Raw genomic sequence first — 16,750 nt, 5'->3', positions numbered from 1 at the left:
GTAACCCACTTACTTGGAATCTGTTAGAAACATATCTTTTTGTAGGTCCCAAGGAGTGATATAGTGTTTTTGGTTTTCCTGTGTTTATCACTATTTTCTGGTGTCAAAATTGGTCATAGTGGAATTGTTGGCCTCTTTAATTTGGATTTGTGTTATTGACCAATATCTAATAAACATATCTATCTAGGACTCCATCTGAAATGATACACACCTTGGTTAACCTCATTCCAAAACTAATGGCAAAGAACTTGTACATCATCGTAAACAATCTGACCAGCATCCATACTTGAAGCATATTACAAGTCCTTTCTCACAACAGTCAATTCTTAATGTTTCTGCTTTTCTGGCTTCTTTCACCTGGTTTCCTAGAAAATGAATTTTTCAGCTAAAGTCATAGGTTTGGGATTTATGGAAGGAAGGAACAACTTGTGCTCATATATTCTGGCTTTCACATTCTTCTTTGCTTCTTTGCTGTTGTTTATACTGTTGTACATGAACAGTTCAGACATACAACTCAAAACTTCTGTACCAAAGTATCTACAATAGATTTCATAACTGCTCAGGTTTTGACACTACATATTAATCTGACATCTATTAACTTCTTAAGAGGGTATGATGGGTATTTTCATTACACCTGTTTTGTCAGCTGTGCTTAATGGGTACAAAGAATTAAACCATCATATGTTCAGGCATGGAATTCATGCACTATGGCACTCAAAGATTGCATTAACTACTTATGAGGACAATGTTTTTTTAGTTAGAAAGCTCCAAGGGTCTTTACACATGCAACTGTGGCAGAAGATAACATGGCATTAAAAAAAGTGGTTAGATATCATATAAACTGATATTGAATTACCTTCAACCACCAAAGGTTTTTTTTGTGAATTAATTCACCATCAGATGAAAAGTGCATGAATACTTCTGATAGCAAAAGAAATTAAGAACTTCTGATAATACTTCCAATGAAGATAATAAGACTGAAAGAGTAAAATTGGGTGTTCTATGAGTTGACCATAGTAGGTAGCATCCTTACATTTCAAATGATATTATTCAGATGCAAAAACATAACAAAGACAGTTCAATAGAAAGTTCCTCATTTATACTGGAGATACAACTAAATACAGAGATAAATACCAAGATAAACCTCTTACATAATGGGTTCTTTTGGAACAAATTGACCCCCTTCTAGACAAGGGATACACATTACATCTGGATTAACTGGTATATCAGCTCAGACTAGTCATACTTTGACATGTAAAAACTGACTACGTAAGGATAGTGCATCTCAATAAGAGAAGTGTACGAGAGAATGCAAGAGCTGCAAATCTCAAGGGGAAAAGAAGAAAGCAAATGATGTTCAAATGAAGGGACAAGAATGATGTGACCTTTGTCAGTGCCACACATGATGACATGACAAAGATTGCCAAGATAAAAGTAGTCAACACTGGAAAACCTATAGGTATTCTGGATTATAACAGGGAGATGGAAGTATGTAGACTTGGCTGACAATAACCTATATTAGTATGCTATGACAAGAAACTAATTGAAAAAAATATATAAAAACCTTTCACCATCTCATAGACATCTGTGCCCTCAATTGCTGTTATTTACAAAAAAGATGGGAAGAATTCACACTAGATTGACATTCCTTATTGAGTTAAGCAAAGAGTCTTTGAAAAGTACACTACATCAAGACTTGTAGTGCAGCCTTCAAAATCCCCTAAACCCTCTATGCTCTTAAAGTGACATTTTCCTCACGTCATCCTTGTAACAACAAAACAGAAATCCATCAACAAATGTAAAATTTGTTACAAGAGAGACTAGAGATAGGACACAATATTGTCCTGATTATAATGTTGGCTTATGTCATATACTACAGTAAAAACGTTTTATTAAAATGTTGTAAGGTTACAGACTGAGACACATAATCTAAACATATGTAAATGTACAATTCCAATATTATGTACCATGGAGAATGCAACAAAGTAGCTGGCTTGGGAGTACAAAACCATTATTAAAAATGTGTGAAAATTAATAAAGCTTTGAACAACTGATAGATTATATAACATTTTGAATATGTGTCATTTTCGCTCTTGATATACTCAACTGTTTTCCAAAATTTGCAGTACTAGAGGGATGTGGACACTTTGATAATGCCATTAGAAAACACAATCTAAATAATAAAAAAAGTTTCCTTTCAGCCAATGTTTTGTCATTGCATCTTTAACAGGGCTATAATAGAAATAGTGGAGATTAAAAGTAATATCTTTTTTGACTTTATTGTAATACCTGAATGAGAATATAAATTATACACTGTGGTAAAGATTTATACTGCTTAAATCAAATGTGTAAAAAGCTTAATGTCCTCCTTGTCCAATCAAATCTTGAAATATACATTCACCATGATGTGGCACATTAATTTACTACTGAGAAACTTTCTATTCCTACAGATATAGCATTTGTGAAACAAACATGCATATGTATCTACCTAACAATTGCTATAGTAATGAACTATTCCCAGCTAAAAAAATAAAAAAAGCTTCCAGCTTTGGAGAAATGTCAGCTTGTTTAATTTTAGATACCCTACTAAATTTTAATGGATATATTTTTAAACCTATTCTGACTCACAACAAATAGTAAGAAGTAGTACTGAAATATAATTGCAAGTAGAAAAGTTAAAGGCATACAAATATGATGTTCTTACAATTTCCATAACTCATTAGCTCTTGGTAAGCACATAAAAGTTTAGGAAGTGAAAAAATTAAATAAAATAAAATATTAACAAGATATTCAATATTTTTACTTCATCTTATGATGTGATGTTATACAGATTTAGTTTGAAATATTGTTAGTTTAAACATGTAAAGTTTCAACTTCATAATAAAGATTGAAGTGACTTAAAATAATTTCACCAAATTTTGACCAAAGTCATTTTAAATCAAAACAGTAACTTTAAATAGCTTCATAACTAAAATAGAATGAAACTTGTAAAATTTGTTTTTATATGCACTTACTTAGTTTTCTTCATTGTTTTATTTTTCTCATTGTAAATTTACATTAGTTTGAATTAATTGCATTTATCTTTCATTTGAGCTTTTTACCTATGAGAAGTCAATACATGCATTCTTTATGTCCTACAAACACCTACTGATTAATGTCCTTGGCTTTGGAAAGATAACAAGCCTTAATAATAAATATACCTATTGTATCAAACAATAATAATTACTCATATCCTAAACTTGTGAAATATGCATCATAAAAATATAGTCTTATCAATAAGTATACATAACGTAATTTACTGTTAGAACCAGGTTTTTCAATGGTGGCCTATGATATTGATATTGTTTGAACTAGTTATAGTAGAAACAATTAATTAAGAAATTATCATAACACAATAGATATATTCACACCAGATAATGAAGCATTTAGGAAACTGACACTAAAAATAAAAGTGTATTTTTTGAAACTGCGGTAGGTTCCAGAGCTACAGATAACTTTGTGTAAGAGGGATGCCACAACATCCTCACTTAAACAGGAATTAACAGTACATCGAGAGTAAAAACAATTGTTTCTTAAGACTTAAAAATTCAAAACATAATTCCATCAACATCACTTTTGCAGAAAGATAAACATCAAGTTAGATCCCATAGTTGGATTCCTTGTATCCAGATATTTTGTCTTGGAATCTTTTTATGTTGTGCTAACAAGCTGAAAGAGAGATTTTGGAAAGCTTTAGGAAAACTTGTATGACTTCACTGTGGAATATTTCTTTTGAAAAACATACATTAACATTACTTCTGAAGTTACCTTGTTTTAATATAACTCTAGATACTTATTTAACTGTATAAGAGTACAGATACAGACAATTTCACAGCTGAACAAAAATGTTTACTTTACAGAACACAATTATTTTTATACTACCATTCCAGAGGAGCAAATAACATACAGTCACACAAACATAAGCTAAATAAGAATTTTCAAAGAGATGGTGTCTTGTAGTGACAAGTGCAAAATCTGATCTTCCAAGTTGCAGCAGGTAAGCCTTACAAGAGTTAATGTTCTGTTACTTCTTGTTTTATGTGTCAACTGAAGTTCCACATTAAATATGTAAATATAATGTTCAAAGATTCTAATGTTATGTGTGACTTAAAAATCAATGAAAATGTTCTAAATGTAAAGATAACTGTTGTATATAATTTATCAATGGCTGAAATTGAAGGCGAGGATCAAGTAAGTTATTTAATTACCAATATGTGAATGTTAATTGATCATGACAGTAGTTCTCTCACTTTTGTAAGAATTTGCTAGCAAAATTGAAAGATTCTTTGTTTTTGAATTTCACGCAATGTTACACGAAGGCTATCTGCACTAGCCGTAACTAATTTTGCAGTGTAAGACCAGAGGGAAGGCAGCTAGTCATCACCACCCACCACCAACTCTTGGGCTACTCTTTTACCAACGAATAGTGGGATTAAACGTTACATTCTTTATCTAGTCTCTTAGAGATATTGAAGGATTAGAAGAGTGTATAACAATAGTATTTCAACCACACTATATTTGCCATATCCACTGCCAATGATGTTTCGCTCAATCTAGAGCTATTCCAGCCAGCTAGGATACAACAAACACTACAACTTTACTAATGTAAAGTGAAATTATGATCATGCTCTGTCAGTTTGTAAAAAGGTATTTACATCGTAAAAATTCTACAGATAGTTCAGTTTAAATTTGGTATATTTTACACAATGCTCTGAATAAATGTAAAATATTTTAGTTAGTGGAAGACAGTAATGTAAGGGTGTGCACTTTCTATTTACAAAGACACCTTCCTTCTTATAGCTTATTTTAAAGCACATAATTTTGTTTATCTTTAAAATTGAAACAATCAACATTTATAAAAAATACTTATAATTGTAATAGCTATTGTTTAGTCATTATCAGTAAGTACTTTATTATACTTATAAATGTTTATCTTGGCTTCAGATATATGTTACTGTTGTTGAAAAATAAAATAATTATGTAAAAACAACACCAAGCTTCGAAAAGACACAAAATAATTTTAAAAAACCTTTAAGGACATATTCATAAGTTTTATCAGTTTTATATAGTAAAATATTTATTGTATTTACAATGTTTCACTAGATTTACAAGGTATTATTCAGGTGGAATACAATAAATGAGGCTAACAGAGCTGATTTTAAAAAAGAATCAGGGAAGAATTGTTACAATGCCATAAATTTGTAAAAACATATTTATTTGCTGCAAGAGTACTGAGTGATCACTGATGTAACTAATAGTTTTTCACACACTTGCTCTCTAGAAGAGCTTTTTGGGGTTTCTATATATTAAGTCTCAAGTTTTCATGAAAGAGAGAGAGTGTGTTTTGGGAAGTTTTGTTTAGTTTAGTTTGAGTGGCCATTTCAAAGAGATTTTCCGTATCAAAATTAAAAAGAGTTTTTGAACCTATACATTAATTGTAGGTTTTAGTATAAGCTATCATTATACCTTTTTGTTTACAACACCAAACAGTTAGTAAGTTTAAGATTTGGTCTTAATATTTGTAACTTTTGTAAGCCTTGTTATTTGAGAACTGTTTATAACCATTTTTGAAAATATCAATAAGTTTTGATGCAGCTAACATCAAAACAGTGAACTTTTGTAACTACACATTTAGGGTGAATTTCAACTTTTATTTTACAACCTGAAGCTGAATTTTCCACATGCTATGTTTGAAGTGATTAAGTTGAATTGGAGAGATAGGTTGTATGTCAATCTACCAAGACAGAGTGATTTTTTATATTGTACACTTTTATAAATTATTGTACAAGTTAGTATTTTATGTTTGTCTTTTTTTAATATTATAATATACATCTATAAAACTGCAGGGTTGTCATTTTTTGTTTTTATATATTATTCAGTAGGATAATACAAAATCTTAACAGAATCTATAAGGGTAGTAAGATACACGTTACCAAAAAATCTGATTTATACCTGGAAAGAAGCTGGGTCAACTGCTACCCAAAACTATATGGATAAAAACACTTCAGGAACTGTTTATGCAATAGAATGTATAGACTTCAAAAGCTGTCATACTTGTAAGACAAACAGCCAACCATCTGCAACATTTAAAATCTCCATTTCAGATTTTGGAACACTTCTCTAGGAAATACCATTCTTTGATTCTATTCAAGGAGAAGTCTCAGTGGAAATGACAATATCAATAAAGATAAAATAAAATAAGCCTACTAATAAAATAAAACAGAATCCTCTTCTTCACCTATAGAGGTGTTCATTTACATCTATTTTAATTTCCTTCTCTCTTGTATATGGAACAAATTTCAGTACTTAGACTCAGATCAAAAAGTTTTATTTATTATACCCAAGTCTGATAGTTAATAAATAAATTACTTTATTGTTGCAATTGCTTAGTCATGTGCTCGTAATTACTATTGTTATAGATTCTCATGTGACTTTTTGTTAAATTCTGTTGGCCTCAGTTCTTGAATGCCACTTGATGCCAAATAAATCTGGTAAGAAGTTGTAAATAAACAAAAAGTTTTACTGTGTGCAACCAATTAAAATCTTCTGTGAATTTTAAAAACATAGTTCTTTCTAATACTTAATTTAAGGCCACCTTCATTTTTAAAATTAATTTGAAGAATTTAATTTCAAAAGAAATTCAAATGTACTCACTGTTGTTAAAATGAAGGGTGCAGTAACTACTGGTAACATATTCAGGTAAGCTTTGTTTGTTCACAGATGTGGTTGAACCGTCTGAAACAACATAAAATTAAAAACTCAAGTAATTTATAAAAGATTTAGCTACATAAAACAGCTTTGCTCTAAGAGGTTAAAAATTCATAATATGATTTATAATAACCAGAAAAACATGGAAATAATAATGTTTTTTCAGAAGTTTCTAGATATAACTTAATGCTTAACAAGATTTCTAGTTTTCTATGATAAAGTTATGATAAATTGTTTTGAATTTTGTGCAAAGCAACTGAACAGCTGTTACTAATTTAGCAGTGACACTACATGAAAGGCAATAAATGAATATCACCCACTGCCAACTCTTATCAATGACAAGCATAATTGGCCATCACATTATAACATTTCCACGGCTGAAAGAGCAGGCATGTTTGCTGACATGGATTTGAACCTGCAACCCAAAAATTGTGAGTCAAGTTCCCTAACTACCAAGCAATATGGTAAATCTTAGCTTGAGAAATTTATTTCTACATTTTACTATTTTTGAGAAGCACATAATATTAGCTATATAATAATAACTCTTCTTCATATGTTAAATTATAAATTTTCTATTTGTCTATTTAAGAATAAAAAATTAAAAATCAATTTTCACTCACTGAGCATGTGAAGCATTGTGTTTCTGTGTTCGGCAGTTCTTTCCCCAGTAACAATTTTGCCGTCTAGTTACATTTTCTATAAACATAAAAGCACTAATTTTCAAACACTGAAGTCTAGTTCAAATATATATGGGTTTTATAAAAACAGTCATTTGTAAGCACAAATATAAAACTTTATACTTATAATTAATGGTTAATTATTATTTAACTTTCTGTAGAAGAAACTTAAAAATTTTTTCTTATTATGCATATTTTGAAAATATACCTATTCTTCCTTCATATTTTGTGAGAAATATGCATCAGATGTTGTCACAATCAAGTAAAAAACAGTTGCTAAATTTCAAAGTTAAAGTATTTTCGGAAAAAAAAAAAGATTGCATTGCACATTTTTCATTTATTTAAACATACGATTTTGTGTAATGCACTATGGACTAGTACTCCCTACTTATACTAAATATACTCAAAATTTAAATCTTGTAATTCAATATACTTTTTACTAAAGTATTTTAAAGTATTATTTAATACATATTTTATTAATTACAACAGTGAAATTACTACAGCAGCATAACAACAAATAAGTGTACTTACATTAAAAAAAAAAAAAGTCACCTGGTAAACTTTCATTTGAAATGCCTTTTCTATAACAGTAAGCAAGGACCTTAAAATTCCTCAGTCCACAAGGATAACATAGGATAGAATTTGAATTCAAGTTATCTGGACAACTAAATTCTCCCAATTCTAGTCCAGCAATACATTCTTGTTGTAGTTCTCTCCAGGATTTGTTATGCGAGTTCAGATAATTCTGTAGTATTCAAAAAATAAAGACACAAGAACATTGTTAATCAGAATACAAATCAGCACCTGTGTGTACTTATAGTGCTGATAAAGCACTTTCTATTTAAAATAAAATAAAATGTTGAGAGCACAGAATAATGGCACAACCTAAAAGCATGCTACGTTGTTAAGAAAAATAAAACAATTTTACACATTTACTGTTGTGTTCCAAGATTTTAAAGTATAATGTATAGATTTTCAATCCTTCTGTTGATTTGCATATTTCACTACTCAATTCAGACACTTTTAAGTCTGTCACACATTATAGCCCTTAAAAGCTTGAAAAGCCAGTTTTGTTTACCAAAACTAAATTGTCTCTCATGAGAAGTTCATCTACGTTACACTAACATGAAACAGTTACATGAACACTGAAAGACAACACAAAGGCTTTAAGAATGTATAAATACTGCACATTTATCTTTATATTAAAAAAAAACGCCACTGCAGCTCCATATTTGTTGTTAAAAAACATGTTGACTGTATGGTAGATTGCCAAGAGTATAAGAACAGTGTTATAAACATTCTTGCAAGTATATGTGGAAGTTAGTAAATTCATTACATACAGTATCTAACACTGCAACTTCATGTTCCCATACATAGTGGAAGTCCCATTACAATGTAATGTTGATCTGGAAAACTTCAGTCAAGTGAAAGGGTTAAGTTAGTTTTTCTTGCTAATGATTATTATTTTTATTGTAAGGACTTACCAGTTACTTTTCCAAGCAATGATTGATTATGTAGCTTCAAAAACTGAACTATGACCAATTTTTTGAGTCTACACTGAATATGCAGTAGAAAACAATTTTTGAATCATATACACATGTGACAAGACCAGAAATATATCCCACTTTAAATGAAAAGGCAAAACTATCAAATTAATGTTCAAGTATTAGGGAATTTAGGAAAAGTTGTTTAGGTATGAAACAACAAGTCTTAGAACACTAATTATGTCCTAGTCATGTCATATAGGATAAACTGTTGTTCTGTAGAAGATAACATTTCTATACAGGGGATATTTTAAAACTAGATCTGCATTATTACAGGAGTTCTATACATGATAATTTATATCAGAGCATTAAAGGCTTCTTGTTATAAACAACTACTGGGACCCTGATAAATAGAACAATGTCAAATGGCTTCAGTATAAACAAAGTTCTGCTCTGACTGAGCTTTATGTAATCATTACAGTCAGAATGGAAGGCACATTCATAGAGGAGAAATAAAAAAAATGTCTCAGTAAGTAGCCTGGTGTATTAGGTGCTATATTGTTAATTTGTGTAATATGAAAGAAAAGTAACAAGGCAGGAGGAAGACAAATGAGGAAATGGTACACAAAATGCATTAGTGAAATGTGATGGATGGTTGGAGGCTGTTAAGGCACAATACTTACTATCAAATAACAGAAAAGTAGTACTATTTCATCACATTACAAGGGGAAAACTAAGATTCAAAATCCATGATCTATTTTTTGTATTTCTCAATTTTGTAATTTATGGTTATAACCAGCTATGAAAGGTTAACAGTAAATTAGCTTGGGAAATTGTGGATATTATTCCTGTAATTATCTTCCTACAAGTTCAAATACTTTAAAGATGTTTTGTCTTCTACAAAAGGTTACTATTTCAAGCTATGTTTCTAATAACAACTTGTAACAGTTTAATACTTTAGAAGTGTATGGGAAGGTAAAAGTGCATTTGCCACAAATGTCTTATAGAGTTACAATCAAAGTTAAATTAAATAACTTTAATAATGTATGTTAATAAAGTTAGCATCAAAAGGTAGTTTACAATTCAAAGTTTTAATTTTTTTAATTTCAAAAGGAAATTTTAAATATTCATTTTTCTGTATGAAGTATTTGGGCTCTCACTTGCTATTTTCTTTTTTTTTCTGTCCTGAAAGGATTCTTTAAGGCAAATTAAATTACAAATACATATGATAAATATTGAAAAGCAAGAACACAAATTTAGAACCTCCAATCTTCTTGCTTTACTGAGATATAAACAAACAAAATGACAATTCTCTTTGACACTGCTATTACATTATTAATAACCAAAAGAGCAGCTTTTTCTTTACAAGATTCCATCATTGGTTATTTTGTTTTGGTGCTCACAATCACATATTTCACCTCAGTTTCATTATTTGTGATCATGGTGTTTGGCTTCAAGCAGCTAACAGAATTTTTTTAATCTACCTATGGCTTAATTAGAAAATCAGCTAAATTATAGTAGTTTGACAACATTCTATTTCATTGCATGATAATTTTTGTGTTATTTCATGTGGATTAAAATAAACATGAATAATTTTATGAACAACCAACATCACAAAAAGTAAGTTTAGGCTGCTTGTTTGTCAGCAACAAAAGGCCAAAGTCCAGTTGTAAATTAATTTTTTAGTTTTTATGAATATTTTTATTTATTCTTAGGAAAGTAACAAAAATGTAAAAATCAGAAACTTACTGGGTTAGATAAGAAAACTTATGAAGAAATTTCTCATGATACTCAACGTCCTACCACTTACCCACCTCTTAGAATTAGTGTAACTATCATTTATTTAAACAAAGCTATTTTGTTGTGGTAAATGTTTGTTAAATACTTTGTAAAGTAATTAAACTAAATGATATCTGCTGTAAAAGGTTAGTAGCTTATACTAGTAAAAATAAATAAATAATTAATTATAATTATCTGTTACAATATGTAATCATTCTATGAAAAAAAAGAAGAGGTAATTTAGGTTTACTTAGTATTTTTCAACTTTCCATTTTACCTTATACTGTTGACTTCGACAGTTATTGTCTAAGTAGAAAAAAAAGCAAAAAAAGACAGTTCTGGTACAAAAAATCTTAGTATATATTTAGGGTATCGTAGAGGTTAGTAAATGAAATATGAAAACTTTAAAATTAAAAACAATATTTCTATCTAATCAACGAAAATCATCTTTTACTTGGAATGACTCAGTAAAAGCTTCATAAACTCTCAGACCCATGTTTAGTACAAACACTTTATTTAAAACTTAAATTTCTTTCCACATTTACTCCAACATGTCATCAGTCTAGTGGAATGACCTGAGCATATAGGATTAAAGGATACTTTCTGAAACATTTGTTCTTAAGTCTCAAGGTAGTGTGTATAAATATCTATATGGACTAACTATGCATACAGGGTTAAAAGCATATTTCTCAAAATTATGACTTTTATTTATTTCAATTTATATATCAAATCATTAAGAAATTACTTTTAAACCTACCACAAGGATCTGGGACTCAAAACTGTTATCATTCACTAAAGAAGGCAAACATTTGTCTCCAAATTGGATATCTGGAAAATGGATAGGAAGTGTACTTAAAATTCCATTTTCTTAATCTAAACCTGCATTCAACAAAAAAGTATTAATTTTTACTTCAAGATTAAACAATACACACAGAATACAGCACATAATTTACAAAACTGTATTTGCTAATAACAATAACTAGATATACAAATAAAGTATAACATTACATATCATTGTTGAACCTAAACGTCTGAATGCAAACAAGAAACTCTTCTTATTCTGATATGTTAAGAAAAATAAAAACATTTAAAATATATAAAAATTTTATACCTTTCTGTTGGTTGACATATTTCACTTCTAAATTTATATTAAAAATATCTGAGAATAAGCCCAATCTCAATGAAATACAGCTTTTATACCTCCCAAATCAGAAAATAGTATGAAAGGATAGTCTTTGTTTCAGATAGAAGACAGATTATATAACTATACATTCACTGAATATATGATGGTCAATATTCTACAGAATACAAACAAAAAACACTACTGTATTTGCCTAGTTATAAGACAATGTTGTTTTATTATATTAATAATCAGGTTATATAATTCAAAGCCACCTGGTAACTGCAGCTAATCACAGCCCTTTCCCCTACACTAGTTTGTAACAATTCCAAATATCCAGATAGCATCTGTCTAAAGAAATATTCCCTCAAGATCATCACTAATTCTTGCAACTAATCCACCTGCAAGCTGTTCAGTTATATTACTGATTTTGTTGCTTCATTATTGCTTTAATTGTGCTTGTCTTATTATAATTGTCGTCTGTGAATCTCAATTTAATGACTGACCTATGAGAAAGAATGAACAACCATATTGAAAGACACAGAACAAGAAAGTGTCAAATTAACAAAGGATTAGATAGAGTTACAATGCAAATCTTAAAATTATGATGATGTGTAAGGTATGAAAATGAACAATTTTACCACTTCTAAAAATTTTGATGATACTAAAAAAAATGCGAGATACTAGAAAAAACAAATGACTAAACTCCAGAAATTACAAAAGTGGATAAAATGAAAAGGATGTGCCCCTACATGTAGCATCTAGGATTCAATGGACCATCCATAACAAGTCAACTACATCCAAAACCCACAGTGCTGGGAACCAACATTCACACTGTTGGTAAGTCAACTACAATCTGAAACTCGGCCTTCTAGTTGAGTTAAGAAATAGGATCATACAATCTTCATCTCAAATTCACGATACCAGAAGGAATCTAGCACCTCCAATTTGATGAACAGGGCAAATGTGAATATAATAAATTGAGAGATCAATCCAAGAAACTGGTATTTAACACTGAAAATATATCTATATAATGTAAACCACCTTTAACAAAAATTACATTGGCCAGAACCATCTCAAGCACATTGACATTCTTGGAATAAAAAACGCAGAGATAGTGGAAGGGAAAGGACTGTAACAATCTACAATTACCTCTATCATAACCCACAACACTGATGAAGTACAAATGAAGGAGGAATATAGAAATCTATAATATGTGTGTGAAGACTTTATGTTAATTGGTTCTACTCTAAGTCCAAAACCCAGCCAGTGGGAACTGATATCCACGTGAGGTAGGATAAGGGATCTCCATCTAAGGGGTGAATTGAAATTTTGACTTTTGAGTCCCATATGTTTTTATGTTTCATATCAGAAGATATCACACCATCTAAGCCAGCAAAACACCACTGCCCTACTCTCAACTAAATGATCATATAATAATTTCTGTATTTTATTAACCCATTTAGAAGGATGCTTCCATGGTCCACCACCCCACTGGCTTGGAACTGGAAACTGGTAAGGACTCTTAAACTCTATTAGAAGAAAGGGGGAGGGTAAAATGTGGTTGAGAGCTTGGAAAAATGACAACAACTTAGACAGAGCAATGAATGACAAAAAACAAACCTTATTTTTAAAAGCATACCATACCAATTTATTCTGTACAAGACATAGCGAGGATGGGCAGCTATTTCCTTCTGCTTTACCCATATAATCCATGGGTGGATACAGTTCAGGATGGGCAATCTTATAAAGCAACTATACTGAGAGGATAAATTTACAGGTAAGGTTATGAAACACTCATCTCTGTGGTGTGCATTGCATGGCCATGGAGTTATAACATCCAAGTTAACATGGCTTGACAGTATGGTTCTGAACAGTTAAAGAATACCTCGTCAGGAACCACATGCCACAAAGTGAGATCTAAACAATGAATATTAATAAAAGGGAAAAGGGCCCCTGGAAAGGAAAAAAAAAAAAAATTAACTCACCTAAACAAAGTCTCACTGAAGTCTGATATTCTAGAATGGCTACAGGCAGAAGACGATAACCCAAAGAGGAAGAAAACTATAATCTAATGCAAATAGTGAGAGAAGAATTTATCATTGGTAGTTCACATGCTTGAATGAGTAAGTACTTCCAAAGGATGGTGAAGATGAAAGGCCAATGATAAGGTAAGGTGTCAAATTGGGTGAGAAGACACTCAGAACAAAACATGGTAGGACGACAACAAAGAGACAGAAGCTAATCAAATGAAGAACCAAAATCAATTGTTGAAGGAGGAAGGAGAAAGAACAAAAACAGAGAATGGTTGCCAAAGAAAAAAAGAGGCAGAAATAGACGACACAGAAGGAAGCTATGCACGCAATATATAACAGAGAAGAGGACACAGAAGTCTGTCCAAATCAGGACAAGGAATAAAGGTGTGAAACAGAAGGAAAAGCAGCAAAACAGAGGAGTTGTCCTCACAAATTACCAAAGTGCAAGAGACAAAAAATGATCTGGAGAAAAAAGAAGATATGTAGAAGAATAAAAAGTACATGAAACATAAAATAAGGAGCACTGGGAGAGTAGTTTGAACACAGATAAAGTGATGCAGAGCAGGACCACATTAATATCCATAGCTGGAAGGGCAGTTTGCCACAGTGGATGACAAAGGTAAAGTGTACAAGAGGGAAATACCCACAGGATCAGAAAAAACAAAATGTGTAGGACACAACCATCCAAAAATTTGAGAATGAAAAGACAGAAGACCCCCACCCCAATCCAAAATGTAAGGAGATGAAATCTACATAACAAAAAACAGAGTTGATCTGAGGAAAACCTGGACCAAGAAACCAACAAAGAAAGTATCTATGCTGAGAAACTTCCATGAAGAAAGTGCAAATGAAACAAGCCAGTTGAAAACTAGGCATGAAGACTGAGAATAGGAAGGTCTGGATGAAACACAGGTTATTTTAAGTGGCAAAGAAGAGATGGAGACAAAAGAAAAGGTAACAGCAGGATTTTGAGCTGAAGAAGCCATGAAAACCACATCCGAGATAGCCAGGAAAGAGCTAGCAGTACAACTGATCATGATGTGTCAAGGATGAATGAAGTCACCAAGAGAAAAAAGAGAATGGGAGAATTGACAAAAGCTTCAATCCATGCTAAAACCATTGACAGCCAGAGTAAGAAAACAAGGAGCAGAGATGAAAACCAGGGCAATTTGTGGTTAAGGGACATAGCAGAAGCCTCAATGTAAGGATTACTCCTTTGAAGTCAAAGCCACTGGAGAAAAAAAAAGTATCAAGAGACCACTCCATCCAATAAATGTTGTCAGAACAGGAATTCAATCCAAGGCAAGAGTGAAAGCACCCAAAACATGACACAGAATGATAGGAATACTGAGTGTAGGGGCTCAAACAGAAGATCCAATCTAGGAATAGAGAGGGATGGAGTGGAGATAGGTGCCACCCTACTGTTTGACGTAAGCAACTAATAAAGAAAAGCAAAAGTAGATCATTATCAAATGATTTCTGGCCAGCCGGAGAAAATGAATCAAAACAAGACCTACAGCAAAAAGCTGACAGAATAAATTTTCTAGGTTGGAGATCAAAAACGACAAATCTTCTAGTTGATCAACTCATGCCCCCATTCCCAAAGGGATGCATCCATGATATGTGGAAAACTGGATGAGGAAGAAGAGAAAATAGGATACCTGCTGATATCATACTTAACTGTCAACACTGATTGATGAGAAGGGTAGGAGGAAGAGTAATAAGAGCCAATAAGGAGCAAAGGCTACCACTGAAGATCACCTTTCCAAAAGCAGTAGAATTTCACAAGCTGAAACTGAATGAAAACTCATCAAACAAAGTCAAAGTGGAGAAGGGCAGCCCCAACTGAGATGTCTGTAAATAGAAACAAAAAACAACAACACCAAAATGTACAAGATAATGAATAGGTTGCATTTAGAACTCTCCAACTTGACTTACAGCCCAATTAAGCAGCCTCTAGGAGCAACTCATAATGGTAACAGACAGACTTCTATTTGGAACAAGCTAACAGTAACCAGCCAACCAGAGAAATAGCATACATACGACAAATGAATGTTCTGAGCACCCAACAAAACATACAGTGATAAAATAAGCCTGAAGGGCAGAATGCAAAACAGAGAAACCACCTCATGGAGAATAAACCAAAGAGAGTGTCACAAGTGATGAAATATTGAGATATACAAATAAGCATTCACAATATTCCTCTTTGTCATCAATAAACGTAGAGAAAAAAACCCACCTAAGTGTGAGAAGTACCAAAGGAAAAAAAGAGCAAACTGAAAATTAGAAGAATACAGGCTGCTCTCTCTCCAATTTGGTGGAAGAATAACAAACAGCCTAGAGAAAGATAATGAACAGGTGCAATGGCCTATTTAGACAGAAAATCTTATAGTGCCTTGGACAGACAAAGGCTGGTGGCAGGATCCCAATTCATGGGGATTGAAAAAATTTGTTTGTTTGGAATTTCATACTAATCTGCACTAGCCATCCCTAATTTAGCAGTGTAAGACTACAAGAAAGGCAGTTAGTCATCACCACTCACCACCAACTCTTGGGCTTCTCTTTTACCAATGAATAGTGAAACTTCCTGTCACATAACAATACTCCAAAAAGCTGAAAGGGTGAGCACGTTTGTTGTGACAGGGATTCAAACCCGTGACCTTCAGATTGCAAGTCAAGTGCATTAACCACTCAGCCATGCTGGGCTGAAGGAAAGAGTATCAGGGACGAAGGAGGTGGGAAAAGGAACTGGAAGACAAGTCCCTCGGATAAAACCCAATGCCAAAAGAAAAGTAACAGTTTAATAAATTGAGTAGAAAGAGCCACATGCATCATGAAAGTATGCCACACTCTTATTAATGGAGGGTTGACACATGATAATTTGCATAAGACTCATTGGAATCAGCC

The 16,750-nt window shown here is 31.9% G+C and overlaps 1 protein-coding gene across 4 annotated transcripts in view; it reads right to left on the bottom strand.

Annotated features, from left to right (window-relative positions):
* Positions 1 to 1,874: 1,874 nt before the first annotated feature.
* LOC143240843 (E3 ubiquitin-protein ligase CHFR-like) overlaps positions 1,875 to 16,750 on the bottom strand; it is a 57,418-nt gene continuing 42,542 nt past the window's right edge. For 2 of the 4 annotated variants that reach the window (XM_076484010.1, XM_076484011.1), the window contains exons 16-20: positions 11,445 to 11,515; positions 7,977 to 8,169; positions 7,368 to 7,443; positions 6,694 to 6,774; positions 1,875 to 3,708 (exon numbers count right to left, since the gene is read on the bottom strand). In XM_076484010.1, coding sequence (XP_076340125.1) covers positions 6,735 to 6,774; positions 7,368 to 7,443; positions 7,977 to 8,169; positions 11,445 to 11,515 — 380 coding nt within the window. In that variant the 3' untranslated portion in view covers positions 1,875 to 3,708; positions 6,694 to 6,734. Of the gene's footprint in view, positions 3,709 to 5,991; positions 6,117 to 6,693; positions 6,775 to 7,367; positions 7,444 to 7,955; positions 8,170 to 11,444; positions 11,516 to 16,750 lie in introns of those variants that run through there. The other 2 variants (XR_013021994.1, XR_013021995.1) reach the window with 2 other exon arrangements.

Source organism: Tachypleus tridentatus, chromosome 13, assembly GCF_004210375.1.
Source record: "Tachypleus tridentatus isolate NWPU-2018 chromosome 13, ASM421037v1, whole genome shotgun sequence".
NCBI classification, from domain to species: Eukaryota; Metazoa; Arthropoda; class Merostomata; order Xiphosura; family Limulidae; genus Tachypleus; species Tachypleus tridentatus.
This window is presented reverse-complemented; position numbering and strand designations above follow the sequence as displayed.